The following is a 25,996-nucleotide window of genomic DNA, read 5'->3' on the forward strand; positions in this document are numbered from 1 at the left end:
CAACAGCTTGACTGTATAGCACTTTTTATGCAGAAACATGTCTTCTCTCCAACATTTGAACACCCAGAAATGTGCCAAAAAATCTGGATAAATCTTACTACATTCATTTTTTTGCTTTCTCCCATAAACTTACTGAAATATTTTAAGGATAGTGATGACACAGGAATTAAAATAAACTATATTCTATACAATACGTAACAATTACAGTGGTTACAACTCTGTAACATCTGTAATAAAGCTATGTGAGGGATGCACATAAGTGTGGTCCTCTGTAGGCTTTTACTCCGGAGGATACTAAGTTTATGTCTGAGAGCTCAGGGCCTGGCAGAGGTTGTGTTTCTGATTAATATTATTACCATAATCACAGAGGCTCTCCTGAATGAACTGATAATCAAGTCCTCTGCAGCAATAGGAGATTATAGTGGTGTTTGTGGGAGGGAATCTCTTCAGGTGATAAAAGAATGGGTTACAGGAAGATACTTATCTTCAAATACATCGCTCAGACTCAGCAGGAAGCAATTATGGTTTGCGTCATAAAAACAGGCCACAAGCCACTCAAATACAGGGCTGACCCCATATTAGAATACAGTTGCATGCAGCGAGTAGACACAGACACACAGCGTATCTTTAAACTGTGGCACTGTGGGTACATTACATAGGCTTCCATTCATTTTGTGGAGACTTACCCGTAAATATTCCACAGACACTACTAGATTAACCCTAAGCCAGCTTTAAAACTTGTCTTTACATTAAAGTGTAGTGATATTCATTGTATACATTGTGGGGACCAGCTGGTGGTCCCATGGGGAAGACATGTCCCCACAATGTGAGTGTGTAAACAGATTTTGGTCACAATGTGATATAGTCTTGGTGCACGTCAGGGACGTTGTTAGACCTGTTTTACGGGGCCGTATCCCCTTCTAAAATGTCCTTTAGATGTTTAAAATATGTTCTTGACGGACTGACCTATTTTGAACACCCAGGGACGTTCCTAGTTTGTTGGGGTGGCAGTGAAAACACACACACACACACACTAGTACACTAGGGACTAAATAATTTTGTACGATTAACAATAACATACAAGCTATTATCAGAGTCTAAGACAAATATAAGCCCTAAATTAATTCTAAGACGTTTAGCCTGGACGTATGTAATGACGATTTACACTCGTTCACTTCAGATCTTATTGTAATTAATGAACAATTTAAAATAATAGTTATTTTAAATTGGTAATACAATATTTGAAAAATACATGGACAGATTCTGCTTTGCCATTGTTCAAAAAGTCCTGATGGCAGGATTTACAACAGCATACTGGTCCCCCGCCTCAGCGTTCCTTATTTTGATTTCAGAAAGTTGGCGACACTAAACACGGTGTATGTTGAAATAGCATTAAGCTAACCAGAGGAGACCTGATTATTGATGAATGCAAAGTAAACCTGCTGAAATAGTCAGTTAAAATCTGCGGTATATGGGTCAGACTGTTCTTTCCTGACGTTGTGACTGTATATTTTACAAATGCCTGTATATAATGAGTTAATAGCTGTTCACAGCTCAGTTTAGTTTTGAAAACTAGATGGATATTCAACTATATATATGTGTGACTTTGCTTAATCTGTTCCTCATCAAAGAAATTTGCTGCTATGAGGCAATTACCCCAGACCCCCTGGTTAAAATTTAGCTCCACTAATATTTAATCTCTGGTGACGGCCGTGGAATGTACACACACACGCACACATACTGCCATCTGCTGGTCCATTTATGCACTTCACTTAGCGGGTAAGCTATAAATTTAGCGTCTGGGTCTGTTCCATGTTGTTGTAGTTAAAACAGCCCCCACACACATTGTTTCTTGATTTTCCTGATATCTTTTAATCAAAATGCACTCCATATTCCACAGTTCCTACAGGGAAGGAAGTGGTGGGGTGGGGGTGGGGGGCTAGGGGAGGTGAAATCCCTACTAATACTAATACTAATCTCAGAACAAATTAAGGAAGTGTTTATTGCTCTTTGTGACTGCTCTGTAACTATGGACCAGGCCTCTGTGATTGCCCCATGTCATTTCACAATGACTTACACCCCTTCCAGTAAATATTTACCGCTGTGGTTTCTTTTTGCTTCATTCCTTCAAATCCTATTTACAAACCACTATCCCTGGGACTCTTTGGAAGGTAGAGTTCAAGACATTAAAGCTGCAAAGTGAAAGGCATTATTGTTATGTAATTCATATTTGCCTCCCTGGGGGTCAGGACTCAGTCATGTGCCGAAATGCCTTGAGAAAATATCAAGTTTCCGTTTTTTTTTTTCTTCGTAGGAGGAGTTGTAGTGTGTGTGTAAGGTAAGCGCACAGGTGTGGTTCAGAGCAATATGTGTGTGTGCTCTGGGTTATAACATGCTGCAACAGGAATGCCTTTCCCTCTATGAGTTCTTCACTACTCCAGGCTACGGCGCACAGAGCTAAACGCTGCTTTTTAAATCATCAAGATAACACGTGTTTTTTGTAGACTTTGCCACTACAGAATCTGCTAAAAATGCTGGACACTTCCCGCATTCTGCAGAAAGGGCCGGAGTACCTGAGGAAGCAGATGGAGCGGGAGCGGGAGGCCACTGGCCGTAGTGCTGCTGAGCGCCTAGCTGCAACCAAACCTGAGTATATCCGTAACCAGAGGCCACAAGCCTCAGAGCCGGGTAGTGATTGTGGATCTCCTGAACAGAGTACGCCAGCTCCCAACAGCCCAGCTGAACTCACTGGAGGAGACTCACCACATGAGGTGAATGTGGTGAAGAGGAATAGCAGCAAGAAACGGCCCGATTCGCTTTTACTGTACCGCCACAAGGGGGAGCTCCAGAGAGGCTCGCCAGCTGTCAGTGGTAAGAAACTGACCAAACGGACATTACTGGATTCGCTCAAAGACAAAAAGAGTCTTTTTCATCGTCAAGAGCTGGAGGACTCAGACTCTGAGGCTAATAACAGCCAACGGCTAACAGAGGAGGCTAACAGCACTGAGCATTTTCCTAGGCAACCAAGAACACCGACTACAACCAATCAAGATGCTGCTGCTAGGAAACCAACAACAGCAGTTACAAGCAATCGAGAGGATGTTGCTAGGAAACTAAGAACAATGGATTATGAGGATAGTGCTAGGCATCCAAAAAGAGCGGTTGCAAACAATCAAGACAATGTTGCTAAGCAACCAAATCCAACCGGTGCAGAAAATGTTGGTGGGAAGCTAACAACAGTCACTACACTTGTTCAAGAAGGCGTTGCTAAGCAACCAACTGCAACAATCAGAAGTGAGCGTTCAAGCCGTGGAAACCGAGTATCGCGCTCGCACTCTGATAGTAGCTCACGCTACTCCAGAAATTTTGCTAACTTTGACAGGTTTTTTACATATTGTGGCCTTGACGATGACATCATCGAGTTGATTGGCCGGGGCCATTTTGGCTCATGTTCAGAATCTTCAGAGGAGGAGCCAATCATCTCCGGTAAGGTCAGGAGTGTGAGTGTGATCGCATCGGACGATGGCTTTTCACAAGGCAGCAGTTACCGCAGTGATGGGCTTCAGGAGGATGAGCTACCGGACAAGAAAGCTGGACAAGGCCTGTCGGTCATAGAGCGTAACGCTCGGATTATCAAATGGCTGTACAGCTGCAGAAATGCCACAGAGTCGGGAAAAACTCTACGGGATCTGGATTAGTTACTCTCGGAATGAAATATGATTTTCAATATATATGCTGACCTTTGACCAAATGGTATTTTTTTTTAGACCAGTGCTACTATATTGTTCATGTTTATTTACCTGTGTCTCAAGTCAGCCTCTAGTTCCTAGGTAGTGAATTACCACATCAATTTTTATAAATTAAGCCTGTCACATCCCTGACAGTGAGCATCTATCGGTCCACTGGCATAAAAAGGCTGGCACACCACTGACTGTAGACCACCATCGGACCACTCAGATTACAGTCCTGTACACAATATAACTCATTTATAATCTCCTCACACATATTACCAACAGCTCTGAGAGATATAACAATGAGTATAAGCCTGATATAAAATGATTAAATGATAAAAATGTTGACACTGTGCTGATTTAAATTATTTACTAATCTAATTTATAAAGAATTACAAAAAGAACCTAATGAAAGAAAAAAATGTAAATTGGACTGTGAATGGAAAAGTGCTCAAATGTGGCGTTTTGTCTAAAAATTCTGTTTTATTAGCAGTGGTCCGCCCAGAAAACGCTGTGCAAAACACTAGTGGACCTCCAACTTTGCCCTCAGTGGCCCGCCGTCTCTTTGCTATCAGGGATTAATGACATTTTTGACTTATTGTACAATACATAGACATTTCTTCATTCATTTTTGCTGACCTCCGTATGGCCCACTGTGTTTACTGGCGTGTTTGTTTACATAAGAATTAACATCACCAATATTTTAGCTGCTCGCTCTGTTCTGTTCTCTGGTCTGTTTTCTTGGGTGTTATGTCAATTTGTTTGAAAACTGTGGTTTTACTTTACTTATGTTTTATTTATGTCGTATAGTTAAACATTGTTTTTTTAATTTCCAGTTCTGGTGTCTGAATAGTTTTAATAAATTTGTTTAGCTAATAGCATCATTATGCTATTCTATTAATCATTACATAAGTGGCATAAAGTGGTCTTAAAATTAGAATAATATCATTTATTACCGCTCTTTCAGGGCCAAAATATTGATCTTAAGAAAGACTAGTGACAGGTCTATTTTGGATTAGGACAAAGGTTTTTAAATAACTTTGTTAGCTTAGCATTTGCAAACTTATAGCATGCTACCATGCTAATTCATAGGAAAGGGAAATGGTTAGATTTTCTGTTTGTGTTTGTGTTTAACCCACTGGTATCACTGTTATCTCACAGGAGGTGTCTTCTGTCAGAGTTTGTTCCCATTTTATACAAAGTGTCTTATTTTTATGACACCATTTTGAATATGTTAGATGGTTTCATGATATTATTTTAAACAAAATATCTTTTTTCTATAACATCATGTCATTACAGAGAAGATATCCTCTTTGTGATACCAGTGTCATGTTATAGGAAGTGTTCTCTCTATATTCCATCACCCTCAGTGTCTGAAATGTCCTAAATGCTGTCTACTCTTTGGGAGAAAAGCACTGAAACGAGTCTGACCTGAACGTCTCTATAAGATGTTTCCTGCTGAGGTTCCTGTCTTTGGCAGATTTCTGAAAAGCAGTGTAGATGTATCCTTCGCTGCCTTACATTTCCCATAATCCTGTGTGAGAAGGTGGTCAACAGCGCTTGTCAGATGAAAATCATCACAGACTTTGTGGTCTGTTACCTCCAAAATTTTTAATTGTTTTTGCTAGCAAGTCTTAACGTTTCACGTTCTTGGCAATGGGCAATGTTGTGGTCTATTGATTCAATTGTGAATTAGTGACAAGTGCATGTTAAAACATTGCCTTCACTGACTCATGAGACAATATGGCAGCAAGGTATCGAGGTTGCTACTTTCTGTTTCAGACACAGATAATATAGAGAAATATATTACTGACATCATTGTCATGCTACAGAGAGCCTGTTTTTATCTATGACATCACCACCATATCAAATAAGGCAATGTGTGGATAAACAGTGGGTTCTGGGATACGCTAGGTCAAACTTGCTGGATTTTATTCAAGTCTGCTCTGATGAACCTCGCAGCAGTTTTACCTCCTGCACAGCGTCTGGTTTTCTGATCCAGGTCATTTGAGAATTGGCTGTTCCTAAAACCCTGACTTCTTGATCAAAACGGATGAAACTGTGCCTGTTATGCCTTGGCAAAGAAATGAGAGAGAAGCTCTCAGATTAATCCATTTATATACACAGCTGCATTTCCTGTGAAAAAGAAAAAATGCCACAGGATATGCTCTGATTGATCTACAGCCGGGCTGCTCAAAGTGTGGTGTGTGTGTGGACTTTTGATTTGGTCTGCCAGAAAATTCTTCTATATCCACCCCCTCATCCAGTGAAAGAACAACCCAGTTTCAAATGATGTGTAACTTATTGGGGTTTTATATGTAAATGTTTTAAATACATACATAAATACACACACACACACACATATATATATATATATATACCTCTGTGCTGTCACACAGCTCCAGGGACCTGGAGGTTGTGGGTTTGGGCCCCACTCCGGGTGACTGCCTGTGAGGAGTGTGGTGTGTTCTCCCTGTGTCTGCGTGGGTTTCCTCCGGGTGACTGTCTGTGAGGAGTGTGGTGTGTTCTCTCTGTGTCTGCGTGGGTTTCCTCCGGGTGACTGTCTGTGAGGAGTGTGGTGTGTTCTCTCTGTGTCTGCGTGGGTTTCCTCTGGGTGACTGTCTGTGAGGAGTGTGGTGTGTTCTCCCTGTGTCTGCGTGGGTTTCCTCCGGGTGACTGTCTGTGAGGAGTGTGGTGTGTTCTCCCTGTGTCTGCGTGGGTTTCCTCCGGGTGACTGTCTGTGAGGAGTGTGGTGTGTTCTCTCTGTGTCTGCGTGGGTTTCCTCCGGGTGACTGTCTGTGAGGAGTGTGGTGTGTTCTCTCTGTGTCTGCGTGGGTTTCCTCTGGGTGACTGTCTGTGAGGAGTGTGGTGTGTTCTCCCTGTGTCTGCGTGGGTTTCCTCCGGGTGACTGTCTGTGAGGAGTGTGGTGTGTTCTCCCTGTGTCTGCGTGGGTTTCCTCCGGGTGACTGTCTGTGAGGAGTGTGGTGTGTTCTCCCTGTGACTGCATGGGTTTCCTCCGGGTGACTGTCTGTGAGGAGTGTGGTGTGTTCTCCCTGTGTCTGCATGGGTTTCCTCCGGGTGACTGTCTGTGAGGAGTGTGGTGTGTTCTCTCTGTGTCTGCGTGGGTTTCCTCCGGGTGACTGTCTGTGAGGAGTGTGGTGCGTTTTCCCTGCGTCTGCGTGGGTTTCCTCCGGGTGACTGTCTGTGAGGAGTGTGATGTGTTCTCTCTATGTCTGCGTGGGTTTCCTCTGGGTGACTGTCTGTGAGGAGTGTGGTGTATTCTCCCTGTGTCTGCGTGGGCTTCCTCCGGGTGACTGTCTGTGAGGAGTGTGGTGTGTTCTCTCTATGTCTGCGTGGGTTTCCTCCGGGTGACTGTCTGTGAGGAGTGTGGTGCGTTCTCCCTGCGTCTGCGTGGGTTTCCTCCGGGTGACTGTCTGTGAGGAGTGTGATGTGTTCTCTCTATGTCTGCGTGGGCTTCCTCCGGGTGCTCCAGTTTCCTCCCACGGTCCAAAAACACACGTTGGTATGTGAATTGTGAATGTGTGAGTGTGTGTCGCCTTGTGAAGGACTGGCGCCCCCTCCAGGGTGTGTTCCCACCTTGTGCCCAGTGATTCCGTGTAGGCAACCATCGCGACCCTGAACTGGATAAGCGGTTACAGACAATGAATGAATGAATGAAGTCAAATCTAATAGAAAAGATTTGGATTTTGTGCATTTCATTTGTTTCAATTATTTTTCATGCTTTTGTTTACAATCCCATTTTTCGAAATCATAATCCCACATTAAATGACTTAATGTCATGAATGTTTTGTGAAAAGCTCACTATGGATTGTTCAGTTTAGAAATAAGGACAGAATAATGTCATTTATGTGAAGCACAATAGCACCTCCTTGTGGAACAGGCTTTATGTTTGAGTGAGTATGTGAGAAATAGTGCCCCCTTGTGTCCGAATTGCTATCTGTGAGCATTTATGTGAAAGGAACGTGTATGTATGAGTGAGTGAATGGGTAGGTGCGTGAGTGACTGATTTACAAGCCAGTTCCATGAGCTGTTTGTATACAAAAATCTTAGAAAACACATGAATCAAAAGATGGACATTAATGAGACAAAAGCATATCATCACTACGTACCTCCTGTTATCTGAAGAGCTGTGTTAGTACTCCAGTGTGTTTGTAACTGCCATATGTCGTTTCTCTCAGTATTGTAATGTATTATAGAGGCCTTTTCAAGAGCCTACATTGTAATCTTGGTCTGTATACACCAGAATGAAGTCCATGTTGTATTGTGATGATAGCTGTAGTTCAGAGCTGGGCATCTAACAAACCGAGGCCCAGCAGACAGGGCTATGTGTCTGGCAGCTGTGGAATCCAAGGGGTCATACCAGCCTACCTCTGGGCTATGGAAAAATATGGCCCAGAACAATCAGTGTTTGCTTTTTCATTGCGTAACGACTGAAGAGGGAGAGACCGACCGGCTCATATTAGTTCACACCCATGTGGTTCCTCAAAGTCAGTACAACGGTCACTAGCTCCTCTGGAATGCACTGATAAATCTGTCACTATACTGTTTGATTTTTAAAACGCAAACTCACCTTACTATGCTGCTGTTGGTTTTGACTGACTTTTCTTTTATGTAAAAGTGAAAGCTGTGTTTAAATGTTTTACGTCTGTATTCAGAGATTTCACCATCTTGTTTAAAATGAGTATAACTCGTTATAAAGCCCCATCTATGTTTGCAGAAATAATCATTTCACTTGGGGAGGATAAGGGCAGGAGAGATATTATTTTCCCAAATAATAAACTGGAAAGGAACTGGGCTCCTTTTTTTTAACTCAATGAACCTTAAGCCTGCAAATACGGGTTTGATGGTATAGCTCTGGAACGTTTTTAACTGACAGACATGGTCCACGTATTACAACTATCTTCAGGACCTCATCTGTCCAATCACAAAACAACAAATAACATCGGAACCAGTATCTTTGAGGACAGTTTAGAATTCAGCTAAGATTATTAGACATTAAAATTAAGGACATAATTTATTTACAAACATATTCCACACACAGAACAAGCAGCAGGACCTCGTCTATCAAACCAGTGAGTAGCCACCCAGCTCCAAACTAGGGGTGGGTGATATGGCCCTAAAATAACATCACGATATTTGACGATATTTCAGGGTATTTTGGAGATAACGATATTTTTGGCGATATGAAAAAAACACACTATTGCAACAATTATTTTTTAATTATACATATTATATTAATATTAATTATATTCAGTTAATAATATATTTAATATTGAAATTATATTTATTCATTCATTCATTATCTGTAACCCTTATCCAGTTCAGGGTCGCGGTGGGTCCAGAGCCTACCTGGAATCATTGGGCGCAAGGCGGGAATACACCCTGGAGGGGGCTCCAGTCCTTCACAGGGCAACAGAGACACACACACACATTCACTCACACCTACGGACACTATGGTCGCCAATCCACCTACCAACGTGTGTTTTTGGACTGTGGGAGGAAACCAGAGCACCAGGAGGAAACCCACGCAGACACAGGGAGAACTCACCACACTCCTCACAGACAGTCACCCGGAGGAAACCCACGCAGACACAGGGAGAACACACCACACTCCTCACAGACAGTCACCCGGAGGAAACCCACACAGACACAGGGAGAACACGCCACACTCCTCACAGACAGTCACCTGGAGGAAACCCACGCAGACACAGGGAGAACACACCACACTCCTCACAGACAGTCACCCGGAGGAAACCCACGCAGACACAGAGAGAACACACCACACTCCTCACAGACAGTCACCCGGAGCGGTAATCGAGCCCACAACCTCCAGGTCCCTGGAGCTGTGTGATTGTGACACTTCCTGCTGCGCCACCGTGCCGCTAAAATAATATTTAATTACATTTTATTTTAGTACAAATCTAACAATTTCAAACATACTGATTCTAACCAAGATTGACATTGTATAATATATATGCATGTCACACATTAGCTTAGCTATCCCCAATAGCTTAGCATAATAGCATGCTTACATAATTTTTTAAAACAAAAACTGAGGTTGGAAAGCAGGTTTGTTAAAATTAACAACTCTTTTTGATATCATTAAAAGCACATATATAAGTGGACCTCAAAAAAAAAAAAAGAGAAACAAAAAGCTTTAGGAAAATTAAACACTTGATGCTAATCTTTCAAATCACAAATCACATGATCAAACCACACACACCAGAACATATCTGACCATATATAGAGACTACTTGTGAAGGTCAAGTCTTGCTGCTGAAGGCTTACACTTATCACCTCACACCAGGTGAAGCACAAAAGGTTAAATGAGATATTTACTGAGACTTCCATACATGGAGATTTTCAACTGTTGACTGTTTACAACCCTTTAGTACAACTGTCCTCATATGGTCTGACAGCGTCTCTGTGCCTTTTGACCAGGCTGATCATACGAGCCTGGGATCTAAATGTCTTATTGGTATTAAAATTTAACCAGTAACCCACTTCAAGTTAGAAAACAGGCTGGTCACAAGGAAGAGTGAGAGTAAACGGAAACTGCAGCCCTTAGACTTTATCCCATGTTAGTAGCTGGAGTAGGAGCATGGACACACAGGTTAAATCTCTCTAAACAGGGCACTACAGAATAAAATAAAGGCTCTTGTACAATGGTGCAGAATATGTCAAAGAAAAAAATATTTTGGAATTAAGTCATAGCTAATTCTTGGATGAAGGAGCCAAAAAATATTCATTTGGGATATGCACCCACAACATTCATTCATTATCTGTAACCCTTATCTAGTTCAGTGTCACAGTGGGTCCAGAGCCTACCTGGAATCATTGGATGCAAGGTGGGAATACACCCTGGAGGCGTGTCGCCAATCCACCTACCAACGTGTGTTTTTGGACTGAGGAAACCCACGCAGACACGGGGAGAACACACCACACTCCTCACAGACAGTCACCCGGAGGAAACCCACGCAGACACAGGGAGAACACACCACACTCCTCACAGACAGTCACCCGGAGGAAACCCACGCAGACACGGGGAGAACACACCACACTCCTCACAGACAGTCACCCAGAGGAAACCCACGCAGACACAGGGAGAACACACCACACTCCTCACAGACAGTCACCCGGAGGAAACCCACACAGACACAGGGAGAACACACCACACTCCTCACAGACAGTCACCTGGAGCGGGAATCGAACCCACAACCTCCAGGTAACCTCTAAGCTAATGAGGCATTTTTAGGAAAATAAGAATATGTGAGCAACATATATTATTACATATAACGGCTATCCAAAGAAAAACGTGTATCTTCAAAATAGTAACTTAGAAAAAATAGAAAAATAAGTAGAAAATAAAAATTAGTAGAAAAATAAAAGCCTTTACTTTCAATGGAAGTCAATATAAACAAAAAAATAATATTCCAAGTTATTGGAATATATCAATTATTCCTATTGGGCCATTTTTCTTGAAATGTTCACACAATGTTCAGGACTGCTGCTGTGTTCAAATGATGCAGTAAACTAAAAATCCACAAAGACGACATGTTTTTCTGTGGACAGCAACTAAATATAACTTAAGAATAGTTTGTGCATACAAAGCCTTGTTGGCGACATCAAATCCACATAAAACGACTTAATAAGATGTGGGAATAACATAATAATATTTAGGAACGAGATATTTAATGACCTTTTTCCCATGCTTAATTAGTTCGTTCATAGTCCTAACCCAGTAAACAAGGAACGTCCCTGGACGTTCAAAATAGGTCTAAAAGTAGTCTGTCCGTGAAGGACATATTTTACACGTCGATGGACGTCCAAAATCCAAAATCTTAATAAGTTAAGTGGTGACCAATCGATAACGTCAGTAGACGTCCAAAATCCATCTTAATAAGTTAGTTAAGTGGTGACCAATCGATAACGTCAGTGGACGTCCAAAATGCGTTTTATACAAGTAATTTATTTCGGGACCAATTAATAACGTCAATGGACGTCCAAAATACGTCTAATAGTCGTCTTTTCAATGTCTGTGTTTGGACGTCTTTTCAATTTTCATTTTCAACCTTAAGAGAACGTTGATTAGACGGCAATCATTACGTTATTTCAACGTTGAATCAACGGCTAAATGTTTACCGGGAAGGCAATCCCATTCGTTATATTGCACACGTCTTATTAATTGATTCCCACGCATTTGATGTCTTACTCATCCACTTTATCAAGTAATTTCCATGCTTTAATTAACCGTTCGCACGCTTTAATTCATCTCGAAGGTGCTCTATATAACCGCGTCCTCACTTAATAGCGTTCTCTGCTCTCCTGATAGCAGGTCAAAAATCTGGGGACTAACAGCGCTTTCTTTCCCACGTATTCAGAATTTCCTCGGCTTTTACCCGTTCTCCCTTCTTTCCACTTTCCATCCCCATCTTTTTCCCTGCGAAACCAAAACACGAACATGTGCAGCGCCTCCATCACGTGTAGGAAGCAGCCAGAGTAAAACACGCAGGAGAAAAGCGCCAGCGATCGACAAGCGCGGCAGCCAATTAGCGACGGGATTTCGGGTAGCAACAAAATAAACACTAGCGCGACAGCCAATCGAAGCGCGGAGGGGGCGGGGACACGTGCCGTTGGACTGGCTGTTTACTTCCGTCAATATTAAAGAAATTTTTTTTTCCTTCGCACAACAAAGAACTCCCGGGGAACCGAGCTGGACCAGAGGAGACCGTCCCTGGACTCGGAGAACGTCTGCAGGTAGAGGTCTTTCAGCCTGTCTTCGCTTGTAGAGCGGTTACAGCCTGTGTTTGCAGGGAAAGGTGATGGAGCTCGACAGACAGCAGCCCAGTTTTAAAGATTCATAGCAGAACTGGTGTTAGATATTAAAGAGTAAAAGACAGAAAGCAGAATTCACTGGAGATACCAAGAGATTCAACTGTCATTGAGAATAAACTCCAAAAACTATTGCTTTTCCACAGCCTCCTAGTTAATCCTAGTTTTATTTTCATAAGCAGCTTTGTCACTCTGTATTTGTTTTCTCTGTTTTTTCTCTACGCAAGATCCAGAAGATGCCATTCTTGGGGCAGGACTGGAGGTCTCCTGGTTGGAGCTGGATTAAGACCGACGATGGATGGAAACCTTTTGAGTTTTTTGGCAATGATTTGAGGGATAACAACAATGAATTCCAGCTGGAAGTGTAAGGGCTCTAACTTTGTGTTTTCTTTAAATCTCTACACACTCTCAGAAAACAAGGTCCTGTTAGGTTCATTATACACCGTGTGAATACAGACCTGCCTTTAAAGATACAACAATGGTCTTAAAATCCGGTTGTGTACCTTAAATACCTTACAGTTGCTGGCTGAAAAAAAGAAAAAAGTCGTATAAAAACCTGGGGATGACGGGATTTAAGAATTCAGTGCAACTTAAACCACCAATGGTGAGGGTGCAAGTCCACCACAATGACAGGGAAAGACACCACCATAGTGACGGTTAAAGGGGCCACCACAGTGACACTGAAGGGTAGGCTACCAACAGTGTCAGGTGCCACTAGAGTGACAGTGTAGAAATATCTCTTAATATTCCTTAACATATATATATTTTCCATCATTTCTGTAATTCTAAGACTGAGATGTGAAGTGAAATCATTAACTCTGGAGGAATACAGTACATCTGAAGAAAAACAAAACTTTCCTTGTGGACTATTTAGATAAAAGCAGGATTTCTCAGTTTAGCCAAATACCTTAAGAATGAAGTCCCATTTATCCAATAGGAAAACAGGTAAGAGACATTCCTTTTGGACAGTCCTAAGCTCTCTGCACAAGTTATCCAGCCACCTCTTAAATCCAGCTTTGTAGAACCGACCCTAGTGCTCTCTGGGTAACTCCCAGTAAACAAGGAACGTCCCTGGACGTTCAAAATAGGTCTAAAAGTAGTCTGTCCGTCAAGGACATATTTTAAACGTCAATGGACGTCCAAATTCCATCGTAATAAGTTAGTTAAGTGGTGAACAATCGATAACTTCAGTGGACGTCCAAAACACGTTTTATACAAGTAATTTATTTCGGGACCAATTAATAACGTCAATGGACGTCCAAAATACGTCTAAGAGTCGTCTTTTCAATGTCTGTGTTTGGACGTCTTTTCAACTTTCATTTTCAATCTTAAGAGAGCGTTGATTAGACGGCAGTCATTACGTTATTTCAACGTTGAATCAACGGCTAAATGTTTACTGGGCTTGGTTAAACCTTAACTGGAAGAGAACTGGAAAAATCTGTGCAGTTATGTTATCTCTTCTGGCACTCCTCCTGTCTCTCTCTATGTGGACTGTAACTTCAGAAGTAACTTAACAACTGCAGTTACTTGTCTCCTGACCTAAGCGTGTATACTGTAATTGTCGAAAGCATCGGTGACATGTTTGGGTGGGTATTTAGAAGTGAAACTAGTTTTTCATGTATATGGAGACTGTAGGCTTTTGAGTAACACCCCATAATTATAGCTCATTTTGGCCATGCTGTCATGGAAACGGATGTAAGAGTGGGTCTGGGCTACAAGTAGGAGTGTACACACACACACACACACACACGCTCACATGGAGGAAGTAAGTTTTACAGAGGAGCACATTGGTGACTGCATCCACAGAGCACTGTTGGACCTTCTTTTATTTCTTCTACTTCCTCCTTCTACATAAAAATGCACTCTTCCCTTTCTGTGTGACCTGTCTGTTAATGGTTAAAGCCAATAGAAGTAGAGGAGACAGGTGTTAAGCGTGTTAGCACTTTTGCCCTTGCATGTTCAAGTCTTGGTCAAGTCAAAACAAGTGCATTTTTCATTCCTGGAGGTTGTGGGTTCGATTCCCGCTCTGGGTGACTGTCTGTGAGGAGTGTGGTGTGTTCTCCCTGTGTCTGTGTGCGTTTCCTCCGGGTGACTGTCTGTGAGGAGTGTGGTGTGTTCTCTCTGTGTCTGCGTGGGTTTCCTCCGGGTGACTCTCTGTGAGGAGTGTGGTGTGTTCTCCCTGTGTCTGCGTGGGTTTCCTCCGGGTGACTCTCTGTGAGGAGTGTGGTGTGTTCTCCCTGTGTCTGCGTGGGTTTCCTCCGGGTGACTGTTTGTGAGGAGTGTGGTGTGTTCTCTCTGTGTCTTCGTGGGTTTCCTCCGGGTGACTCTCGGTGAGGAGTGTGGTGTGTTCTCCCTGTGTCTGCGTGGGTTTCCTCCGGGTGACTGTTTGTGAGGAGTGTGGTGTGTTCTCTCTGTGTCTGTGTGGGTTTCCTCCGGGTGCTCTGGTTTCCTCCCACAGTCCAAAAACACAGGTTGGTAGGTGGATTGGCGACTCAAAAGTGTCCGTAGGTGTGAGTGTGTGTGTGTCTGTTTTGCCCTGTGAAGGACTGGCGCCCACTCCAGGGTGTATTCCCGCCTTGCGCCCAATGATTCGAAGTAGGCCCTGGACCCACTGCGACCCTGAACTGGATAAGCGCTTACAGATATCATATCTGTAATATCATAATATCATATTTTATCACAGCATATCATATCACAGTGAGCCTCTCTTTGTGCAGAAAAAGTTTGTACTCTTATGTAAAGTCTATACACAGGATATTGGAACATTTCTGTGAGGGTTTAGTGGCATTCAGCCACTGGAATGTTAGTGAGGTTAGGTACTGATTCTTGATGATTACTTCTGAATCACAGGCTTCAATTCAACTCGTCCCAAAGGTATTGGATTGTGCTCCATCAGAATGGTATACTATCGTACGTAAAATATCACAAATAATTCAACACCCTTCGAGGAGTTACGCTGATAGATGTATACAACCATAGAAGGGTTATGGGTTATTTCACAGTTAAAATAAGGTTTATTTTACATTCATGTATATGTCTATTGCCACGTGTATAACTTGTGCGTTCTCTGTTACAGGCTGGTTAATGAAAACAAAGAGAACATGTACGCAGGAGATGTATGTGAAGTAGCGGCCAAGAAGAGGAAAAAAGATTACGTCAACAACAACACCAAGTCACAGTGTAAATATTGTCCTACAAGACATTCCACACAGCATAGTTAATGATGAACTAACTAACCCAAACCTAATGTGGAACATGCCATAAATTTATATAGCTGTAGTGGGAGGTAGGATTGCCATTTAAGGTGGCAGTACGTGATCCATTCCCTCTAAAAGGGCATGAAGACATATTCAAATGTTCTACTCCCACCCTGAGATATGACATGACTGTTTTTTGTTTGATTACAAAAGGAGCCATCTATGTATCTTAATTTAAACTTCATTTCACTTAGTGAACCATCAGGGGTGTTCAAACTTTAGCATATGACTGTAACTGTTCTTCTGGTCATAGACGTTTTTCAGCAAGTTAGAGCACTAATGCTAAATGTAAGCACAGTGGCTGTTCTCAAGTGTAACGTCTGCTCTGTATCACAGCTCTCAGCATTATACCATTTCCTTCCTGTCAGAACCATGCAGCCTTATTTTATCATGTAGCATTTATAAGGTAGTGTCTGTTAGCAATGTGTTCACGTTGTTGCATGAAAGATTTGCTTTGCTTTATAATAATAAACACAAAATGAAAATGTGTCCCTAGTTCTGTACAAGGAGAAGTGGATCTTCGTTCAGAAGGAGAGCACACGAGAGGTGAGAAATCAAGAGATTCAAAACTTGTAGCAGCCATAAACCTGTCATAAACCCATCTAGTTTGGTTTTATACAGCAGTTAATTACAATCAGGGTGGCACGGTGGTGCAGCAGGTAGTGTCGCAGTCTAGGGACCTGGAGGTTGTGGGTTTGATTCCCGCTCCGGGTGACTGTCTGTGAGGAGTGTGGTGTGTTCTCTCTGTGTCTGCGTGGGTTTCCTCCGGGTGACTGTCTGTGAGGAGTGTGGTGTGTTCTCCCTGTGTCTGCGTGGGTTTCCTCCGGGTGACTGTCTGTGAGGAGTGTGGTGTGTTCTCCTTGTGTCTGCGTGGGTTTCCTCCGGGTGCTCCGGTTTCCTCCCACACAATTGGCGACTCAAAAGTGTCCGTAGGTGTGAATGTGTGTGTGTGTGTCGCCCTGTGAAGGACTGGCGCCCCCTCCAGGGTGTATTCCCGCCTTGCGCCCAATGATTCCAGGTAGGCTCTGGACCCACCGCGACCCTGAACTAGATAAGGGTTACAGATAATTGCTTTCGCACATACATACTGTTTACTGCAAAGTAATTTTACACACAGAACCAAATAATAATCAGTTTGTTAAGTGAGTTTTTTCAAGTGAAGCAGCTTGTTCAAATTGTCTGCTCCAGCGTAAATGGTGCTGCTTATTTTACTACAGGCTTTTTATAACAGCACAACAGTTTTAGGTAGAAAGGAGTGGCAGTTTAAAGAGCTGCTGAATAAAAGCAATAAAACACTAACGGTTGTGCGCTAAGGCATATGACATCACAGATTTGCTGATCTACTGAACACAACTTTGACTCATGCTTACAGCTAAATCACTGGCATCAGTTTTTTCACTGTGTCACACACTACTTTTTGTGCATCCTTACAGAGACATGGGTACTGCACGCTGGGCGAGGCCTTTAACAGGTTGGACTTCTCCAGTGCCATTCAGGATATACGCAGGTTCAACTACGTGGTCAAAGTAAGATGTTTCTGTTTTGCTGAACAAATAAAATGGTTTTCTCAGTGAATATCAGAAGTCAGTTACATTCTCTCTCTCCCCTCTCTGTTTGTGCAGCTTCTGCATCTTATCGCAAAGTCTCAGCTGACGTCTCTGAGCGGCGCTGCTCAGAAGAACTACTTTAATGTGCTGGAGAAGATTGTAAGAAAGGGTAAGATTCAGTTAGATTAAGTGGTATGTATATATATTACATATGCACATTGATGTTTATTAGAGCATCCATTTTTCCAGGAGGTCCCCACTTTTCAGAGGGTACTAATGCTGTATTGCGACACGTGCAAAGTTCAGTTTCAGAAGCTGGAATGTTGTCAGTTGACTGGTGGTTGCTTGATACATAGGTGTTATTTTGTTTAAACTGGCACGGTGGCGCAGCAGGTAGTGTCGCAGTCACACGGCTCCAGGGACCGAGTCCCGCTCCGGGTGACTGTCTATGAGGAGTTGGTGTGTTCTCCCAGTGTCCGCATGGGTTTCCTCCGGGTGCTCCGGTTTCCACCCACAGTCCAAAAACACACGTTGGTAGGTGGATTGGCGACTCAAAAGTGTCCGTAGGTGTGAGTGTGTGAGTGAATGTGTGTGTGTGTGTGTTGCCCTGTGAAGGACTGGCGCCCCCTCCAGGGTGTATCCCTGCCTTGTGCCCAATGATTCCAGGTAGGCTCTGGACCCACCGCGACCCTGAACTGGATAAGGGTTACAGATACCCAGTAAACAAGGAACGTCCCTGGACGTTCAAAATAGGTCTAAAAGTAGTCTGTCCATCAAGGACACATTTTAAACGTCAATGGACGTCCAAAATCCATCTTAATAAGTTAGTTAAGTGGTGACCAATCGATAACGTCCGTGGACGTCCAAAATGCGTTTTATACGAGTAATTTATTTCGGGACCAATTAATAACGCCAATGAACGTCCAAAATACGTCTAATAGTCGTCTTTTCAATAATCATTTTCAACCTTAAGAGAACGTTGATTAGACGGCAGTCATTACGTTATTTCAACGTTGAATCAACGGCTAAATGTTTACTGGGTAATGAATGAATGAATGTAGCTTTGGAATCAGAAGTGTGGACTACATATACCACACAGACCCTTACTCTGCGTTCACACGAGAAAGCGATACACCACCTATGACTCAAAGTTTGTCTGTGGGTGCGTACAGTGTGGGGAGCTTGGACAGTGCTTGGACTGGTCCGAGGAACTGTGGGAGCCAGTCATTTAGGTTTTATTTCTTGTTAGTGCTGATAGTCATTTGGATGAAGTACAGAAAACCTCATCTCGATTTGTGGCTTGTTGCTCTCTCACCGCCTGCGCCCACAACATGGCTATAAGTCATCTGGTCTCATAGGCAACTCTTACTTTTGTCTTCCAGTGTAAACGGGGGTTTAATGATATACATTTTTTTTCTTTGTTCTCTGAAACGGGCTTAGTCCTGGATGATCACCAGAACCCTCGACTGATCAAATCTTTGCTGGAGGACCTCAGCTCAGTGCTGTCTATTCTCATCCGGGAGGTCGGCAAGTGTGTGCTCATCGGCAACATCAACGTCTGGGTCTGTCGCCTGGAAACCATCCTCAATTGGCAGCAGCAGCTCAACAATTTACAGATCCCTAAGGTACTCTGTGTGTTTGTGTGAATGGATACGAATAATAAAACTGAACCTGAAGTGCTTTTGGTGGTTACATAGTTGTAGGTCATTACAGATCTTTTTTTCTCTACATTTGTGAGGGTGTTTCTCAGGACACAGTTGTGATGGTGTCTGTGAGGAGTGTGGTGTGTTCTCCCTGTGTCTGCGTGGGTTTCCTCCGGGTGACTGTCTGTGAGGAGTGTGGTGTGTGCTCCCTGTGTCTGCGTGGGTTTCCTCCGGGTGACTGTCTGTGAGGAGTGTGGTGTGTTCTCCCTGTGTCTGCGTGGGTTTCCTCCGGGTGACTGTCTATGAGGAGTGTGGTGTGTGCTCCCTGTGTCTGCGTGGGTTTCCTCCGGGTGACTGTCTGTGAGGAATGTGGTGTGTTCTCCCTGTGTCTGCGTGGGTTTCCTCCGGGTGACTGTCTGTGAGGAGTGTGGTGTGTTCTCCCTGTGTCTGCGTGGGTTTCCTCCGGGTGACTGTCTGCAAGGCGTGTGGTGTGTTCTCCCTGTGTCTGCGTGGGTTTCCTCCGGGTGACTGTCTGTGAGGAGTGTGGTGTGTTCTCCCTGTGTCTGCGTGGGTTTCCTCCGGGTGACTGTCTGTGAGGAGTGTGGTGTGTTCTCTGTATTAAAAGAGCAATAAGTCGTTTACATGGAAAAACATGTAACAACAAACATGGAAATTATTTATTTGTGGTCCCTGATAGGCCATGTTTAAATAGATTTAGTTCAGAATCTGTCCAGGCCACTAGATGTCAGTATAACGGCTAACTTATTACATGAAGAAAATTCAGTTGAAATGAAACGCTTCCCTAATTTAAAGGTGGATGTTCAACCGTACAATACCAGAATATTAGATTATAATTAATTACCACGAAACTGACCAATTGTTTGTTTGTGTGTGTGTGAGAGTGTGTGCGCGCATAGCAAGAAACAATAGCATACTTGAACTGTTTATTTGGTCAAGTTGCATGAATATTCTGAGCAGTACTTTGGGTCGTTACATCTACATTATGATTATTTTCCTTATTTTGTAGCATGTTGTTGGATTGTGTTGAATAGTTTTTTCCATTTAGAAATTTTCATTCCCATTTTTAGCAAATCTCCAGCGGAAAGACGTTGAGCGATCTTCCTCTGCACATGCAGAACAACATCCTGTACAAGTTCAGTGACGCCTGTGACATCATAAACTTGGGACAGGCCACGCCTACTTTGCACATGCTCAGTGAAGACCGGCAGCTGTGGAAGAAGCTGTGCCAGTTTCACTTTGCTGAGAAACAGGTGAGAGACCCCCTGTCCCAATTCTTGCCTTAAGCCCTAAGGCCTTCCTGGAAGTGGGCACTTTGATGACGTTTGATGATGTTGTTGAAGGGTTCAGATGTTTAAATCGCTATGGCTTATGTCTTTTTATCAAACTGGGCTTAACTTCACAGTGTTTAATTAGACTCTTAAACATACATATGTTTAAAGTCGTTGAGATCACGGTCAAGGCCGTGAATGAATTTTTCCTTGTTCACGTGAATTGAACTGGCGACCCTCCAGCTTCAAGCTCACTTCACTAACCTCAAGGCCACAGCTTCCCCCATATCATCTCTCCCTGTAATCCTCACATATTTACATGGAATATCCAGATTATTAAAGCCACCACACCAGGGAGAGAGTTGCTCAGTATGTTTATCAAACGAGTCTGTGACCTCCATTACACAGAACACCAACAATTATCAATCGGACTTTTACATAGAAAAGCAAACATTCACACATAAATGTCTGGTTACCAGTACTGTCCTATAAAACGTCACAGGACACCCTTTTATCTGAATACCCAGCAAGTAATGGGTGAGTAATGTCATGTCCTATCTTTTAGGCTATGCCCGGATCATGGCCGCCATCTTGAAAGACACCATATTGGGTCAAGGGCAAGTTTTTCCAATGGGAAGGTGGTCATGTAGCATATCAAAGAAATAAAAGGGTGTCCTGCGACTTCAGCTATGAATAACTGTTTGTTTGGCTATGAGTCAGTAGTGCGACCTCTGGTGGCAAACTCAGATAGTGCACCTTTAATTAATCTCAACTGGACTTGCACCTGTGGTTCCTCACTCTACTCTCAAACTGTAGACTGCAGCTTTTCATGAATCATGAATCATTTTATCTGTATGTTGTACACTGACAGAAACCACAGAGGCCAGTCTATTTTAGCAGTGTTTGGGGGGTGCTAATTTCTCCTCAACACTCGGCACTGCTGTACACTTTCTGTGGTGATACCCTCCATATTCAGTACCTTTTAATTAGTGAGCATTATTGTATCATATGTTATTATAATTGTAGATTGATTTTTAAATTTGATTTCATACGCCCCATTTCATCTCCAGGACTGTATTATGTTTTTATTTTACACAGTTCTGTAGTGAAAGATTACAGATATTACCCTCTCCTTCTGGAGAAAATAATGTAATGTACTCTTAGGGAACGCAACTGGATTTTAACACCAATGTTGCACTTTTTAAAGGTACATTTACACTGTGTGTACCTTTAATTACCAATAATGCACCTGTACTGTACCTTTTTTTTCATGAGAGTACAGTTCAACGCAGTTATAACAAAGTCCAACTGAGAAGACCTGAGGGAAGTGTGTGAGGACTTAATCTTCTGAAACGGGATTAAGAGAGAGAGAGAGAGAGAGAGAGAGAACTAAGGGAGGAAAGGAAGGAGGGTGAAAGGAGTTCAGAGAGAAGGAATGTTTTCACATGTTCTCATAACAGGAGTTGCAACAGTTGGTGTTTTTCAGGGGTTATAAAAAGGGACTGGGAGTCAAGTAGCTGTACAGTTGCATCAAAAACTGAATTCAGATTGATTGCTGTTGATGCAGTCAGATATATATTTTTAGATTCAGTAGATTTTAAAGGTTGCACAGGGCTTAAATGTGTAGGAAGGAATCTAAAGTATAGCTAATGAGCCGAACCCTCAGGGGGATGTCATCTATATTTAGTTATCTATATTTTTATACAAGTTTTCTGTATTTTGTCAGTACATAATACTGGATTGTAAAAAGGGATATATTCATTTAAAAACTGTGAATAACCTGTATCTATGGTTTGTTATAATAATAATAATAATTGATTATTATTACTACTATTTTTATCGCAGCCTTCTTTGGCTAATATCTGCTCTATTTTGGGCCTAAATTGCAGTGATCCCTTGTTTGAAGCGTTCCCGCGAAAAACGAATTTCCGCGAAGTAGAGGAAAGATATATATTTTTTATGTATTTGGACTTTTAAAACACCCCCTGTGCTGTTAACAACCCACCCTTTGCATTAAACAGTCATTCTATAATGTTTTTCAGCTGGAACTACATGTGATATCCCACCAGTTTCTTTAATAAAGTAATTCCTAAGCTTTGATTTAGCGTAAGTACATTTCACTCGGATGTGGACATGAACAATCCCAGTAAATAAACAAGGAACGTCCCTGGACGTTCAAAATAGGTCTAAAAGTAGTCTGTCCGTCAAGGACATGTTTTAAACGTCAATGGACGTCCAAAATCCATCTTAATAAGTTAGTTAAGTGGTGACCAATCGATAACGTCAGTGGACGTCCAAAATGCGTTTTATACAAGTAATTTATTTCGGGACCAATTAATAACGTCAATGGACGTCCAAAATACGTCTAATAGTCGTCTTTTCAATGTCTGTGTTTGGACGTCTTTTCAACATTCATTTTCAACCTTAAGAGAACGTTGATTAGACGGCAGTCATTACGTTATTTCAACGGCTAAATTTTTATTGGGATACATGTACTGTACGTAAGAAATACTTGTAAATGATATATTTTGTCACCCGCAGGCCCAGTCTAATACTTGTAAATAATTAAAAATATATATTTTGGCTATTCATCTTTCACGGTTTTCCTAAATTTTCCCTCAATATCCGCGATACATATAAGCACCCTTGAAAAAAACCGCGAAGTAGCGAATCTGCGAAAGATGAACCGCGAAGTAGCGAGGGATTACTGTAGACAAACATTAAAGCTTTGGTTTTTTTTACCTCCACCAGGGAGCAGTGTAGACAAACAGCACAGTCATACCCTCCACACTCAGTAACTGTAAGCTGATCCTGAAGTAATGAGTTTTAGAAAAAGGGATTAGGGCCCTGTCTGTTCCCCAGTCCTTCTCTGACAGAAGGCTCTGTGTCTTTGTTTGTTCAGTTCTGCAGACACTTGATTCTGTCGGAGAAAGGCCATGTGGACTGGAAGCTGATGTTCTTCACGCTGCAGAAGTACTACCCGAAGAAGGAGCAGTACGGAGACACACTCCACTTCTGCAGACACTGTAGCATTCTCTTCTGGAAGGTAAACAACCGCATTCCCGAAAGGACTCGCAAAATGGGATTTTAAATATTTCAGGTTTGGAAATATATCCTTTCCTCAGGCAAAGAAACAACAACAAATCAACACAAGAAGACATAAACATTTTAAACATCTTATCGGTTATGTATCAGTGTTCTAGGGCCAACAAGTCAAAGTCGAGTCAAAATAACTAGGGTGACCAGACGTCCTCTTTTACCCGAACATATCGGCTTAAAAAAATGTCCGGGCGGAATTTCACAAACGTCCGGCATTTTGTTTTTCTAGAGCTTACATAGAACTTCGAGAAGCTTTGTTCACAAACTAGTCCCGCCCTTCCCTACTCCGATTGGTTCGCTTGAGTGAGAAGGGGGCGTGGTGAAGTGGCCTAAAATCTTCTGATTGGACGGTCTGACTGTAGAGCTACCGTTATTGGTCGATAACCTTCTCTGTAAACATTTAATTGGTCAGTCTGCACGTCAGTAGTCCTTGTTTACGTCAGGCAAAGCTCATGTACCCACCCTCATCTCGAGCAGCTATTCCGAAACGTAAATGTAAGTTCTCGGATGAAATAAAAAAGAAACTCCCATGTTTTGTGTAGGAAATAAAGGTGTAAAGGACATAAAAGCACACATAGGTTCAGCTAATCATACAACGGCAGCGAGGGGCGTGACCTCATCACCCCCCCCCCGTTTATTTGTCACCCAATTATACAATAAATGAGCAATAAATAACTTTCTTATTGTTCCTACATAGTATTAGTGTTTTGTTTTACTTTGAGATTTTATACCGACACCTAATGACCTGCTCTTTTAATGCAAAGTAAAAAAATAAGTTAATAATATTAATACAATTTTAAGAAACATTTAATGGTGTGTTGTGAAAAAGCTGAACATTTTGTGAGTGTTGGGATGAGTGATTTCAGATGTTTGATTCACTAAAGCCCAACCTATATGCTCTTTAATGCTCTCCTCTAAATCCCCAGTGTCCTTCTCTTTAACATTTAATCTTTGCCCGTTTGCTCTGCTTGTTCCTTTACCGTTCCTCTCCTGGCCCTTTACCTCCTAAAGGACAGACACCTGGCTTTGCTCTTTAAGGTACCAGCTGAATCTTTATTGCTTTGTCTTTGTGTGTCTGTCTATCTTCCGATCCATTTCCCTTTTTCAGTGTCAGCTCTGATGATGTTGATCTAACCCCAAACCTCTCACCCCTCCTCTTTCTCCTGCATGGGTTTCCTTGCTTTTAACACTGCTGTCTGTGCTGTTAACCGTTGCAGCTTCAGTTCGCTTCACTGTCTGTGTTTCATATGATTTTGTGTACTGTATGTTTTTAAGGATGTTATTAATGCCATGGGGTGGAAAACCATCCTCAGTTCACACAGTATACACACAGTTTTCACTACAGTTTGTGTATTCCTAATGTAGCGTATCTGTAGGGATTGCTTTACTGTCTGAAGTTTGCTTCTTTGATTTTGCACTGAAATTCCAATCAAATCAATCACATTTTATTTGTTTAGTGCTTTTCACAAGAAAAGAGTTAATAAAAAATAACTGAAAATGTAGCTGGCGTCTTTTTAAGCTCAGATTAGGGTCTGTCTCTGGTAAAGTAAAGAAACGATGAGGCGTGACCCACTAAACATCAATGATCTTAAGATGGCACTTTAAAACAAGTGTTTAGAAAGACAACTGATTAACTGCATGCATCCGTGTGAATGGGAGAGGGTTTTCTAGTCAGTGCAATTGGGACAGAGAACCTTCTGGAACAGTGTGAATGGAGATGATCTCTCTCTCTCTTTCCCCCCCGCCCCTCCCTCAGGATTCGGGTCACCCCTGCACGGCGAATGATCCAGACAGCTGCCTGACGCCCGTCTCTCCCCAGCACTTCATCGATCTGTTCAAGTTCTAAGGCTCTGGAACTTTCTCTGGACTTCACTATCATCCGCACAACTCTTCCACTCCAGCAACTCTCCCCAATGACACTGACTCTCAATCCGATAATACACCTCACTGCTGACTCCCGACCCTTCCTTTCAGACTCCGTTTTTCCTCTGACAAACACTCCTACGTTAGCTGAACTGCCAGAGTGTGGGTGCAGCTCGTGAAGAAAAGCCGACACTCCGTCTCCTCCTCCTCCTTCTTTGCTGTTATGGAATGACTGGTGTCGTTTTGTTGTTTCTACTCCTCTCTTTCACCCAAACTTTAAGGGCTTATTAGAAAGATGTCATGGTGTTTTTCTCGTACGTCACGTTGTTGTTTATTTTAAGAGCAGTGGGCTCTACCTGATGTTCAGTGCTGGTCTGTGGAAGGTGGGGGGGGGGGTGTGTATATAGGTTGTTTTGAGGGATGGGGGTGGGTTGATAAGACAATAATGAGGCTTTGCTGCTTGCTACAGGGAGAGAAAGATGGAAAAAGACCTAAGGACATTTGGGAGAAAACAGCAGAAGAAGCCGTCCTTTCCGTCTTTGTTTCCATTGTAACCCAATGCACGTTTGATGTAGCGTAGGTTCGTGTTTACCTTTTTTTTTTGTTTCCTGGTGTTATTTCGTTGTGCTGTGCATATATCTGATGTGTTTGACACTAAAGTGTACGTTTGCGTCACATTTTTTGGCGTACGAAAAAAAAAAATCAAAACAAAAA

General features: G+C 42.5%; 2 protein-coding genes across 3 annotated transcripts; both read left to right on the top strand.

Annotated features, from left to right (window-relative positions):
- The first annotated feature begins 2,531 nt into the window (after positions 1–2,531).
- On the top strand, positions 2,532–3,698 carry fam110c (family with sequence similarity 110 member C). Its single transcript, XM_066670309.1, has one exon. The coding sequence runs from the start codon at positions 2,532–2,534 to the stop codon at positions 3,696–3,698; it is 1,167 nt and encodes a 388-aa protein (XP_066526406.1).
- Positions 3,699–12,366: 8,668 nt separating this feature from the next.
- fbxo25 (F-box protein 25) lies at positions 12,367–25,660 on the top strand. Of its 2 annotated transcripts, XM_066671303.1 has the most exons (11): positions 12,367–12,509; positions 12,812–12,948; positions 15,661–15,764; positions 16,338–16,387; positions 17,275–17,367; positions 17,464–17,557; positions 18,829–19,013; positions 20,120–20,302; positions 23,223–23,366; positions 24,431–24,457; positions 25,176–25,660. In XM_066671303.1, exons 2-11 carry the CDS (start codon positions 12,821–12,823, stop codon positions 25,263–25,265), a joined length of 1,098 nt encoding a protein of 365 aa, XP_066527400.1. In that variant the 5' UTR covers positions 12,367–12,509; positions 12,812–12,820; the 3' UTR covers positions 25,266–25,660. The 2 variants fall into 2 exon arrangements, with proteins under 2 accessions (XP_066527400.1, XP_066527401.1); XM_066671304.1 differs by lacking the exon at positions 24,431–24,457.
- Positions 25,661–25,996: the final 336 nt, after the last annotated feature.

Source organism: Hoplias malabaricus, chromosome 5, assembly GCF_029633855.1.
Source record: "Hoplias malabaricus isolate fHopMal1 chromosome 5, fHopMal1.hap1, whole genome shotgun sequence".
Classification (NCBI taxonomy): Eukaryota; Metazoa; Chordata; class Actinopteri; order Characiformes; family Erythrinidae; genus Hoplias; species Hoplias malabaricus.

Excerpts from the sequence above, each read along its gene's own strand:
- fam110c (XM_066670309.1), top strand. The coding sequence starts at position 2,532 with ATGCTGGACACTTCCCGCATTCTGCAGAAAGGGCCGGAGTACCTGAGG.
- fbxo25 (XM_066671303.1), top strand. The coding sequence starts at position 12,821 with ATGCCATTCTTGGGGCAGGACTGGAGGTCTCCTGGTTGGAGCTGGATT. Across the intron at positions 23,367-24,430 it reads GTAGCATTCTCTTCTGGAAG|GACAGACACCTGGCTTTGCT; the intron begins GTAAACAACCGC and ends TACCTCCTAAAG. Across the intron at positions 24,458-25,175 it reads ACCTGGCTTTGCTCTTTAAG|GATTCGGGTCACCCCTGCAC; the intron begins GTACCAGCTGAA and ends CCCCTCCCTCAG.